The 12,563-nt window shown below is 45.8% G+C and overlaps 1 protein-coding gene across 1 annotated transcript in view; it reads right to left on the reverse strand.

The window, feature by feature from the left end:
- The window catches only part of LOC144492421 (Y+L amino acid transporter 2-like), a 94,886-nt gene that overhangs the window by 69,403 nt on the left and 12,920 nt on the right, over window positions 1-12,563 (reverse strand). Inside the window, exon 2 of the mRNA XM_078210429.1 lies at window positions 5,584-5,709. Coding sequence (XP_078066555.1) covers window positions 5,584-5,709 — 126 coding nt within the window. The remainder of the gene's footprint in view (window positions 1-5,583; window positions 5,710-12,563) is intronic.

Here is a 12,563-nt window from a genome sequence, read left to right on the forward strand (position 1 = left end):
CCCCCATTTTAAATAATTTAATTGGTGATAGAAATGTGAGTCAGTGGGGTTAAGTGCTGCACTTGTGAGATGTAGGAGATCCGTGACACGTCCAGTGTCTTGGACGATTACATCTGTAGGAAGTGCACTCAATTACAGCTCCTCACAGATCGCATTGATAGGTTGGAGCAATTGTTGGGTGTACTTAGGAGCACGAAGGTGGCGGAAAGCGTCAGTTTTAGCGATGCGGTGATACCCAAGGTGCAGGCAGATAGATTGGTGACTACTAGAAGGGGCAGTCAGTCAGTGCAGGAATCCCCTGTGGTCGTCCCCCTAACAAGTATACCGTTTTGGGTATCGTTGGGGGGGATGGCCTATCAGGGAATAACAGTAGCAACAATCAGAGCAGTGGCACCCACGGCTGGCTCAGTTGTTAAGCAGAAAAGGACAGAGAACACTAGAGCAATAGTTATAGAGACTCTATAGTTAGGGGTACAGATAGGCGCTTCTGTGCATGTGAAAGAGACTCCAGGATGGTATGTTACCTCACTGATGCCAGGGTCCAGGATGTCTCTGAACAGGCAGAAAGCATTCTGAAGGGAGAGGGTGAACAGCCAGAGGTCGTGGTACATATTGGTACTAACGACATTTTGATTTGATTTATTATTGTCACATGTATTAACATACAGAGAAAAGTATTGTTTCTTGCACGGTATACAGACAAAATATACCATTCATTGAGAAGGAAACGAGAGTGCAGAATGTAGGGTTACAGTCATAGCGAGGGTGCAGAGAAAAATCAACTTAATGTAAGGTAAGTCCATTCAAAAGTCTGACAGTAGTAGGGAAGAAGCTGTTCTTGAGTCGGTTGGTACGTGACCTCAGACTTTTGTATCTTTTTCCCAAAGGAAGAAGGTGGAAGAGAGAATGTCTGGGGTGCGTGGGGTCCTTAATTATGCTGGCTGCTTTGCCGAGGCAGTGGGAAGTGTAGACAGAGTCAATGGATGGGAGGCTAGTTTGCATGATGGATTGGGCTACATTCATGACCTTTTGTAGTTCCTTCCGGACTTGGGCAGAGCAGGAGCCATATCAAACTGTGATACAACCAGAAAGAATGCTTTCTATGGTGCATCTGTAAAAGTTGGTGAGAGTCTTAACTGACATGCCAAATTTCTTTAGTCTTCTGAGAAAGTAGAGGCATTGGTGGGCTTTCTTAACAATACTGGCGGCATGGGGGGACCAGTTCAGGTTGTTGGTGATCTGGACACCTAAAAACCTGAAGCTCTAGACCTTTCCTACTTCATCCCCATTGATGTAGACAGGGGCATGTTCTCCTTTACGCTTCCTGAAGTTGATGACAATCTCCTTCGTTTTGTTGACATTGAGGGAGAGGTTATTGTTGCCATACCAGTTCACCAGATTCTCTATCTCATTCCTGTACTCTGACTCGTCATTGTTTGAGATCTGACCCACTATGGTGGTGTCGCAGCAAACTTGAAAATCGAATTGGAGGGGAATTTGGCCGCACGGTCATAGGTGTATAACGAGTATAGTACGGGCCTGAGAACACAGCCTTGTGGGCACCGGTGTTGAGGATTATCGTGGAGGAGGTGTTGTTGCCTATCCTTACTGATTGTGGTCTGTGAGTTAGGAAGTTCAGGGTCCAGTCGCAGAGGGAGGTGCCGAGGCCCAGGCCACGGAGTTTGGAGATGAGTTTCGTGGGAATAATGGTGTTGAATGGTGTAGGAGGAGTGACAAGGTCCTGCAGCAGCAATGTAGGGAATTAGGGAGAAAGTTAAAAAGCAGGACCTCTAGGATTGAAATCTCATGATTACTCCCTGTGCCACGTGCCAGTGAAGCTAGAAATAGGAAGGTAGCACAGCTCAACACGTGGCTAAACAGCTGCTGTAGGATGGTTTCAGCTATTTGGACCATTGGGATTTCTTCTGGGGCAGGTGGGACCAATACGAGGACAGGTTGCATCTAAATTGGAGGGACGTAAATATTCTAGCTGGGACACGGGAGGATTTAAACTAGTCTGGCTGGGGGGTGGGAACCAAAGCAGAGGTGAATTAACCGAAAGGGGAACTAGAGAGTAGGCCCAGTAAGACTAAGAGGAAGAACAGACAGGGTGTAGTTGCTGATCAAAGCGGGTCTGGTGGACTGAAGTGCATTTGTTTCAATGCGAGAAGTGTAACTGGTAAGGCAAATGAACTTAGAGCTTGGATTAGTACCTGGAACTATGATGTTGTTGCTATTACAGAGACTTGGTTAAGGGAAAGACAGGATTGGCAGATTAACGTTCCAGGATACAGATATTTCAGACAAGATAGAGGGGGATGTAAAAGGGGTGGAGGAGTTAAGGAGAATATCACAGCTGTACTGCGGGAGAACACCTCGGAGGGCTCATACAGCGAGGCAATATGGGTAGAGCTCAGGAATAGGAAGGGTGTAGTCACAATGTTGTGGGTTTACTATAGGCCTCCCAATAGCTAGCGGGAGATAGAGGAACAGATATATCAGCAGATTTTGGCAAGGTGTAAAAGTAACAGGGTTGTTGTGGTGGGTGATTTTAACTTTCCCTATATTGACTAGGATTCACTTAGTGCTAGGGGTGTGGATGGGACAGAGTTTGTAAGGAGCATCCTGGAGGGCTTTTTGAAACAGCATGTGGATAGTCCAACTAGGCGTACTGGACCGGAATTGGGGAATGAGCCTGGCCAGATGGTCGATGTTTCAGTAGGGGAGCACTTCGGGAACAGTGATCACAAATCAGTAAGCTTTAAGGTACTGATGGATAAAGATAAGTGTAGTCCTCAGGTGAAGGTGCAAATTGGGGGAAGGCTAATTACAACAATATTAGGCAGGAACTGAAGAATGTAGATTGGGGGCAGATGTTTGAGGGCGAATCAACATCTGACATGTGGGAGGCTTTCAAGTATAAGTTGATAGGAATTCAGGACTGGCATATTCCTGTAAGAATGAAGGATGTGTATGGCACGTTTCAGGAACCTTGAATAACGAGAGATATTGTGAGCCTACTCAAAAAGAAAAAGAAAGCATTTGTCAAGGCTAGGAGGCTGAGGACAAGTGAAGCAAGTGTGGAATACAAGAAAAGTAGAAAGAAATTTAACCAAGGAGTCAGGAGTGCTAAAAGAGGTCATGAAAAGTCATTGGCCAGCAGGATTAAGGAAAATCCCAAGCCTTTTTATACATATATAAAAAGAGGGTAGCCAGGGAGAGGGTTATCCCAATCAGGGACAGGGGAGGGAATCTATGCGTGGAGCCGGAGGAAATGTGCACGGTATTAAATGAGTACTTTGCGTCAGTATTCACCAAAGAGAAGGACTTGGTGGATGATGAATCTGGGGAAGGGTGTGTAGATAGTTTGGGTCATGTTGAGATCAAAAAGGAGGTATTGGGGGTCTTGAAAAACGCTAAGGTAGACAAGTCCCCAGGACCTGATGGAATATACTCCAGAATACCGAGAGAGAGGCAAGGGAAGAAATTGCTGGGGCCTTGAGAGAAATCTTTTGTGTCCTCACTGGCTACACGGGAGGTTCTAGAAGATTGCAGAATAGCCAATGTTGTTCCTTTGTTCAAGAAGGGTAGCAAGGATAATCCAAGTAATTACAGGCCGGTGAGCCTTACATCAGTGGTAGGGGAATTATTGGAGAGGATTTTTCAAGACAGGATTTACTTCTACTTGGAAGTAAGTGGACGTATTAGCGAGAGGCAACATGGTTTTGTGAAGGGGGGGGGGGGGGGGTTGTGTCGCACTAACTTGATCGGGTTTTTCGAGGAAGTGACCAAGATGATTGATGAGGGTAGGGCAGTGGATGTTGTCTACATGGACTTCAGTAAGGCCTTTGACAAGATCCCTTATGGCAGACTGGTACGGAAGGTGAAGTTGCACAGGATCAGAGGTGAGCTGGCAAGAAGGATATAGAACTGTTTGTAATTTATATAAATGATTTGGAAGAAAACGTAACTGGTAAGATTAGTAAGTTTGCGGATGCCACATAGGTTGGTGGAATTGTGGATAGCGATGAGATACAGCAGGATATAAATCGGTTGGAGACTTGGCTGGAGAGATGGCAAATGGAGTTTAATCTGGACAAATGTGAGGTAATGCATTTTGGAAGGTCTAATACAGATGGGAAATATACAGTAAATGGCAGAACCCTTAAGAGGAATCTGGGGGTAAAGGTACACAGAGCGATCTGGGGGTACAGGTACACAGGTCACTGAAAGTGGCAACCCAGGTGGAGAAGGTAGTCTAGAGGGCATATGGCAGGCTTACTTTCATCAGCCAGGGCATTGAGTTTAAAATTTGGCAAGTCATGTTGCAGCTTTATAGAACCTTAGTTAGGTCGCACTTGGAATATAGTGTTCAATTCTGGTCGCCACATTACCAGAAAGATGTGAAGGCTTTGGAGAGGATACAAAAAAGATTTACCAGGATGTTGCCTGGTATGGAGGGCATTAGCTATGAAGGGAGGTTGGAGAAACTTGGTTTGTTCTCATTGGAATGATGGAGGTTGAAGGGGGACCTGATAGAAATCTACAAGATTATGATGGCATGGACAGAGTGGATAGTCAGATTTTTCCCAGGGTGGAAGAGTTAATTACTCGGTTTAAGGTGCGAGGGACAAGATTTAAAGGAGATGTACGAGGTAAGTTTTTTGCACAGAGGATGGTGGGTGCCTGGAACTCGCTGCCGGGGGAGGTAGTGGAAGCAGATATGATAGTGACTTTTAAGTGGCGTCTGGACAAACACATTAATAGGATGGGAATAGAGGGATATGGTCCCTGGAAGGGAGGGGGTTTTAATTCAGTTGGGCAGCATGGTTGGTGCAGGCTTGGAGGGCCGAAGGGCCTGTTCCTGTGCAGTAATTTTCTTTGTTCTTTTTTCTATCACAACCTCCTCCATGGCATCCCCCCATACGCCCCCTTTGGCGGCCAACCACCCCCATTTGCAATTACCCCCATCTCCTGATTACTCCAGTCTGATTACCCCCCCTTTGGGTAGAGCTCCCCCCTGGCCTCCCCCCACGAAGCTCCCCTCCTTGCCTCCCCACCTCTGCAGACTCTGCAGAGCTCCCCCCTGCATAACTCCCCTGAAGAGCTCCCCTGTTATTGCCCACCCCCCATTCAGACTCCATCCCAGTCAGGTCCCACCCCCCCAGCACAATTATGGTGTCTAGTGGGTGGTGCCAGGATGCCCAATGAGCAGCACTAAGGGGGCTCTTCCCGATGGAAACTGCCTGGCCATGACCCAACCACCAGGAGGCTTCTGCATGTCATTAATATACAAATTGACCTCACACTTCTTAGGTGCAAAGTAAATCTTGCAAAAATCTTGTAAATCTGCATGCGACTCAAAAACGGGTATGGACCCGATTTTTCACTCCACATGCAATCTTACCGGTTTGTCATGCTGGCCGACTGGTGTGACAAGCCGGTAAGATTGTGGCCATGAATTTCAAATGAATAGGGATACGCTGTTTGGGTTAGATGAAGAAGCGTGGGAGGAGAATTGCATATGCATAAACTGGTGTGGACCAACTAGGCGAAATGATTTGGTTCTTTTAAATTTCTTACCTTGGCCGATTGTAAGCAACCCTGCAATAATGATAACGAGAAGGCTGAACAATTTGGCAGTTGTGAACATAATTTGGACTCTTATTGCCCATTTCACATTGGCACAGTTTACAAAGGTAAGTAGACCTAGATATAAATAAGTACAAGCAGGTTACACTGAAGAAATTGCTGGGTTTTCAATGCACTTATACTCAAGTTATTACCTGATTTATTGGTCTTGATCTATTCAGTTTGCTTATTTACACCATCAGGTGTTCATAATTTCAACTCTACCAAGTTTGCCAAATCATAGTTTGAAATCGAACAGAAGGGGCTGTGGATCCATCATGTACATACCCTTGCAACTCGGACAACACTGTCTACCTGATACGCTGCAGGAAAGGATGCCCGAGGCATAGTACATTGGGGAGACCATGCAGACGCTACGACAACGGATGAATGAACACCGCTCGACAATCACCAGGCAAAGCTGTTCCCTTCCTGTTGGGGAACACTTCAGCGGTCACGGGCATTCGGCCTCTGATCTTCGGGTAAGCGTTCTCCAAGGCAGCCTTCACGACATACGGCAACACAGAGTCGCTGAGCAGAGACTGATAGCCAAGTTCCGCACACATGAGGACAGCCTCAACCGGGATCTTGGGTTCATGTCACACTATTTGTAACCCCCACGACTTGCCTGGGCTTGCAAAATCTCACTAACTGTCCTGTCTGGAGGCAATACACATCTCTTTAACCTGTGCTTAACACTCTCTCCACTCTCATTGTCTGTACCTTTAAGACTTGATTACCTGTAAAGACTTGCATTCCAATCATTATTTTGTAAATTGAGTTTGTGTCTTTATATGCCCTGTTTGTGAATAGAACTCCCACTCACCTGATGAAGGGGCAGCGCTCTGAAAGCTAGTGGCTTTTGCTACCAAATAAACCTGTTGGACTTTAACCTGGTGTTGTGAGACTTCTTACTGTGTTTACCCCAGTCCAACGCCGGCATCTCCACATCATGATCCATCATGGATCCATGGACAAAGAAATGGTAGAGGAACTGAATGAGTACTTTGTATCAGTCTTCATGGTGGAAGACACCAGTAACATGCCAGAACTTCAAGACAGTCAGGAGGCAGAGGTAAATGTAGTGGCATCACTTAGGGAAGCTGAAAGGTCTGAAGGTGGATAAATTACCTGAACCAGATGGACTACACTCCAAGGTTCTGAAAAAGATAGCTAAGGAAATTGTGCAGGCATTGGTGGTGATCTTTCAGGAATTACTGGAGTCAGGGAAGGTCCCTGAGGACTGGAAAAAGGCTATTGTAACAAACCTGTTTAAGAAGCTGGGAAATTATAGGCCAGTTAACCTGACCTCGGTCATGGGCAAGATCTTGGAGTCCATTATTAAGGATAAAATTGTGGAGTACTTGGAAATGCATGGTAAAATAGAGCTGAGTCAGCACGGCTTCGTCAAAAGGAGGTCATGTCTGACAAATCTGTTAGAATTCTTTGAGGAGGTAACAAAGAAGTTAGACAAAGGAGAGCCAATGGATGTGATATATTTGGATTTCCAGAAAGCCTTTGACAAGGTGCCTTACAGGAGACTGCTAAATAAGCTAAGAGCCAATAGTGTTAGAGGCAAGGTACTGGCGTGGATAGAAGATTGGCTGACAGACAGAAGACAGAGAGTGGGGTTTAAGGGGGGCCTTTTCAGGATGGCAACTGGTGACTAGTGGTGTTTCACAAGGGTCAGTGTTGGGACCACAACTTTTCACTATATACATTAATGATCTGGAAGATGGAACTGAGGGCATAGTTGCTAAATTTGCGGATGATACAAAGATATGTAGAGGGACAGGTAGTGTTGAGAAAGTGGGGAGGTTGCAGAATGACTTGGACATTTTAGGAGAGTGGGCAAAGAAGTGGCAGATGGGATATAATGTGGGAAAGTGTGAGGTTATGCACTCCTGGGCGGCACGGTAGCACAGTGGTTAGCACTGCTGCTTCACAGCTCCAGGGTCCTGGGTTCGATTCCCGGCTCGGGTCACTGTCTGTGTGGAGTTTGCACATTTTCCTCGTGTCTGCGTGGGTTTCCTCCGGGTGCTCCGGTTTCCTCCCACAGTCCAAAGATGTGCAGGTTAGGTTGATTGGCCAGGTTAAAAATTGTCCCTTAGAGTCCTGAGATGCGTAGGTTAGAGGGATTAGCGGGTAAATATGTGGGGGTAGGGCCTGGGTGGGATTGTGGTCGGTGCGGACTCGATGGGCCGAATGGCCTCCTTCTGCACTGTAGGGTTTCTATGATTTCTAGGAAGAATAGAGGTGTAGACTATTTTCTAAATGGGGAAAGGCTTCAGAAATTTAAAGCACAAAGGGACTTGGGATTCCTGGTTCAGGACTCTCTTAAGGTTAACATGCAGGTTCTGTTGGCAGTTAGGAAGGCAAATTCAATGTTAGCATTAATTTCTAGAGGGCTGGAATACAAGAGCAGGGATGTACTGCTGAGGCTGTATAAGGTTCTGGTCAAACCCCATTTGGAATATTGTGAGCACTTTTGGGCTCCATACCTAAGGAAGGATGTGCTGACCTTGGAGGGGCTCCGGAGGAGGTTCACAAGAATGATTCCAGAAATGAAGAGTTTGTCATATGAGGAGTGGTTGAGGAGCCTGGGTCTATATTCGATGGTGTTTAGAAGGATGAGGGGGGATCTAATTGGAACTTACAGAATACTGAGAGGCCTAGATAGAATGGACTTGGAGAGGATGTTTTCACTAGTGGGAGAGACTAGAAATCGAGAGCACAACATCAGAGTGAAGGGACGCTCCTTTGAAACTGAGATGAGGAGGAATTTCTTCAGCCAGAGGGTGGTGAATCTGTGGAAATCATTACCACAGAGGACTGTGGAGGCCAGGTCATTGAGTGTCTTTAACACAGAGATAGATAGGTTCTTGACAATAAGGGGATCAAGGGTTACGGAGAGAAGGCAGGAGAATGGAAATGAGAATCATAGCCCTTCTTGAATGGCAGAGTAGTCTCGATGGGCCGATTGGCCTAATTCTGCTCCTATATCTATGGTCTTATGCCTATTTCGGCTCTTTGAAAAAACTATCCACTTAGTCTGGTAAGTGGCAGGCTTTCAAAAGTGTGTTAACTAACCAGGGTTCAGGGTCAACACATTCCTCTTAGAGTTAAGGGCAAGGCTGGCAGAAGACGGGAACCCTGGATGATTCGGGATATTGAGGCCCTGGTCAAGAAGAAGAAAGAGGCACATGACGTGCAATGGCAGCTAGGATCAAGTGAATCTCTTGAAGAGTACAGAGGGTGTAGGAGTAGAGTTAAGAGAGAAATCAGGAGGGCAAAAAGGGGACACAAAATTGTTTTGGCAAATAAGGCAAAGGAGAATCCAAAGAGCTTCTACAAATACATAAAGGGCAAAAGAGTAACAAGAGAGAGAGTAGGGCCTCTTAAGGATCAACGGGCCTCTTAAGGATCAACAAGGTCATCTATGTGCGGATCCACAAGAGATGGGTGAGATCCTAAATGAATATTTCTCATCAGTATTTACTGTTGAGAAAAGCATGGATGTTAGGGAACTTGGGGAAATAAATAGTGATGTCTTGAGGAGTGTACATATTACAGAGGAGGTGGTGCTGGAAGTCTTAAAGCGCATCAAGGTAGATAAATCTGCGGGACCTGATGAGGTATATCCCAGCACGTTGTGAGAGGCTAGGGAGGAAATTGCGGGTCCCCGAGCCGAGATATTTGAATCATCGATAGTCACGGTTGAAGTGCCTGAAGATTGGAGAGTGGCAAATGTTGTGCCTTTGTTTAAAAAGGGCTGCAGGGAAAAGCCTGGGAACTACAGGCCAGTGAGCCTCACATCTGTGGTGGGTAAATTGTTGGAAGGTATTTTGAGAGACAGGATCTACAGGCATTTAGAGATGCAAGGACTGATTAGGGACAGTCAGCATGGCTTTGTGAGTGGAAAATCATGTCTCACAAATTTAATTGAGTTTTTTGAAGGGGTAACCAAGAAGGTAGATGAGGGCAGTGCAGTTGATATTGTCTACATGGACTTTAGCAAGGCCTTTGACAAGGTACCGCATGGTAGGTTGTTGCATAAAGTTAAATCTCACGGGATCCAGGGTGAGGTATCTAAATGGATACAAAATTGGCTTCTTGACAGAAGACAGAGGGTGGTTGTAGAGAGTTGTTTTTCAAACTGGGAGGCCTGTGATCAGCGGTGTGCCTCAGGGATCAGTGCTGGGCCCACTGTTATTGTCATTTATATTAATGATTTGGATGAGATTATAGGGGGCATGGTTAGTAAGTTTGCAGATGACACCAAGATTGGTGGCATAGTGGACAGTGAAGAAAGTTATCTCCAATTGCAACGGGATCTTGATCAATTGGGCCAGAGGGCAGACGAATGGCAGATGGAGTTTAATTTAGACAAATGCGAGGTGATGCATTTTGGTAGACTGAACCAGGACAGGACTTACTCAGTTAATGGTAGGGCGTTGGGGAGAGTTACAGAACAAAGAGATTTAGGGGTACATGTTCATAGCTCCTTGAAAGTGGAGTCACAGGTGGACAGAGTGGTGAAGAAGGCATTCAGTATGCTTGGTTTCATCGGTCAGAACATTGAATACAGGAGTTGGGACGTCTTGTTGAAGTTGTACAAGACATTGGTAAGGCCACACTTGGAATACTGTGTGCAATTCTGATCACCCTATTATAGAAAGGATATTATTAAACTAGAAAGAGTGCAGACAAGATTTAGTAGGATGCTACCGGGATTTGATGGATTGAGTTATAAGGAGAGGCTGAACAGACTGGAACTCTTTTCTCTGGAGCGTAGGAGGCTGAGGGGTGACCTTATAGAGGTCTATAAAATAATGAGGGGCATAGACAAGGTAGATAGTCAATATCTTTTCCCAAAGGTAGGGGAGTCTAAAACTAGAGGGCATATGTTTAAGGTGAGAGGGGAGAGATACAAAAGTGTGCAGAGGGGCAATTTTTTCACACAGAGGGTGGTGAGTGTCTGGAATAAGCTGCCAGAGGTAGTAGTAGAGGCGGGCACAATTTTATCTTTTAAAAAGCATTTAGATAGTTACACGGGTACGATAGGTATAGAGGGATATGGGCCAAATGCGGGCAATTGGGATTAGTTTAGGGGTTTTAAAAAAAAAGGGCGGCATGGACAAGTTGGGCCGAAGGGCCTGTTTCCATGCTGTAAACCTCTATGACTCTAGTCCCTTTGCTATCTCCCATCTGGTTCTTGTGCCAATCACATTAAATCTGTGTTCATAAAAGCAAATTACTGTAGATGCTGGAATTTGAAGCAAAAACAGAAAATGCTGGAATATCTCAGCAGGTTTGATAGCATCTGTGGAAAGAGAATGGAGTTAACATTTCGAGCTAGGATGACCCTTCGTCAAAGCTCTGTTCTCTGGTGAGCACCCCTTCTGCCAGTGGAAGCATATTTTCCTCATTTACTCCATCAAAATTAGCTCTATTAAATATCCTATTAACATCTTTTCTCAGAACAACCCTAGCTTCTGTAGTTTTGCCATATACCTGAAGTCTGTGGAAGCATTCTGGTATAGTTATCCCTTCTGCTACTTCTTTGGGACCTGGCCAACATTTTTGATGTGTGGTGTCCAGACAAAATATCCCCAGTTAGCATCTAACCAGTGATTATTAGAAACCTCCTTGTATTTTTACACATAAAACCAAACATCACATATACTTTTTTGTTTTGACATTTTCAAAGATATATGCACGTACACCATCAGGTCTCGTAGTTCATTAACCTACTTTAAAATTGCATCAAGTACTTCATATTGGCTCTTCTCATCCTTTCTATCAAAATTCATCACTTCATAATTCTCAGCATTAAATTTCATCTGACACTTGTCTGCCCATTTCAAAATTCTCCCCAAAAAGTTCTAAGGCTGGAATTTTATGAAAAAATTTGAAGTGCTGAATGAGCGAGAAAATGGGGGCTTCAGACTTGTTTTTTAGGAGAGTATAAGAAAGTAATCTTATGGTACTTGGTCAAAAAAAAGTGCCAGGATGCGATTCTCACGAGTAGGTGGGGGGGGAGGGGAGAGGGGGAATAATACATGGAGCCTAATCTTGCTGGTGAAGCTGGCTGCTGAGCTCTAGGGGCGCCATTGCGCAGGCGCTCCAATTTCCCAGAGTTCTGGGAGATTTCCTATCACTCTCCACCCCCTCAGGCCCAGCCCCTTGGCATTGACCCGGCACTGCCAGGGTGCACAGTGGGCACTGCCTGGCTGCACGGTGGGCACTGCTTGGTCCTGCCTTGAAAGCAGGGGGGCTTTCAATGACCTCCGGTCCCCCCGGCAAGGCCATCAGATCTTGTCCCTGTTGGTGGGGATCATACATGATCCTCAACAGTGAGGACATTGACCAGCGAGGGGGTAAGTGTCCGGGACTCACTAATGACATTAAAAATATTGGAATCGGCTTTGTGTCCTTTGTGGGCAAATTTTGCAGGCAAATCAGTGCTGGTACATCCTGGGAGGTGAAAAACTGGGCACAATCTTGATTTTTCGCCTCTAATCTGATTTTACCAGCAGGATGAGCTGGTAAGATTGTGGCTTAAGTGTCATAATGACGAGTATAAGGGTGTGATATGAACCAGTTTCTTTGCCGTGGCCTGCACCGCAATTCATTGTCACTTAGTGCACTGAAAGAGTTGCCATGTGAAACACACTGTTATGAAGTCTCCAGGTGAATGACTCACTTGAAGGGGCTGCAGCTATGCGCTGTTAACAAGGGGGAGCTGCACTTAAATGCCTGCCCTCCACTCACAGCCAGTCACGCAAGGAAAATGGCACCACAAAGACCAGCTCCATGGTTCACTGAAGGAGAGCTTGGATGGCTGCTGGATGCTGTGGAGGAGAGGCGGGCCATCCTGTACCCCCAGGAGGGAAGGTGACCCAGGAGCAGGGACTGCAGTGCGGCATGGA

Source organism: Mustelus asterias, chromosome 4 (assembly GCF_964213995.1).
Source record: "Mustelus asterias chromosome 4, sMusAst1.hap1.1, whole genome shotgun sequence".
Lineage (NCBI taxonomy): Eukaryota > Metazoa > Chordata > Chondrichthyes > Carcharhiniformes > Triakidae > Mustelus > Mustelus asterias.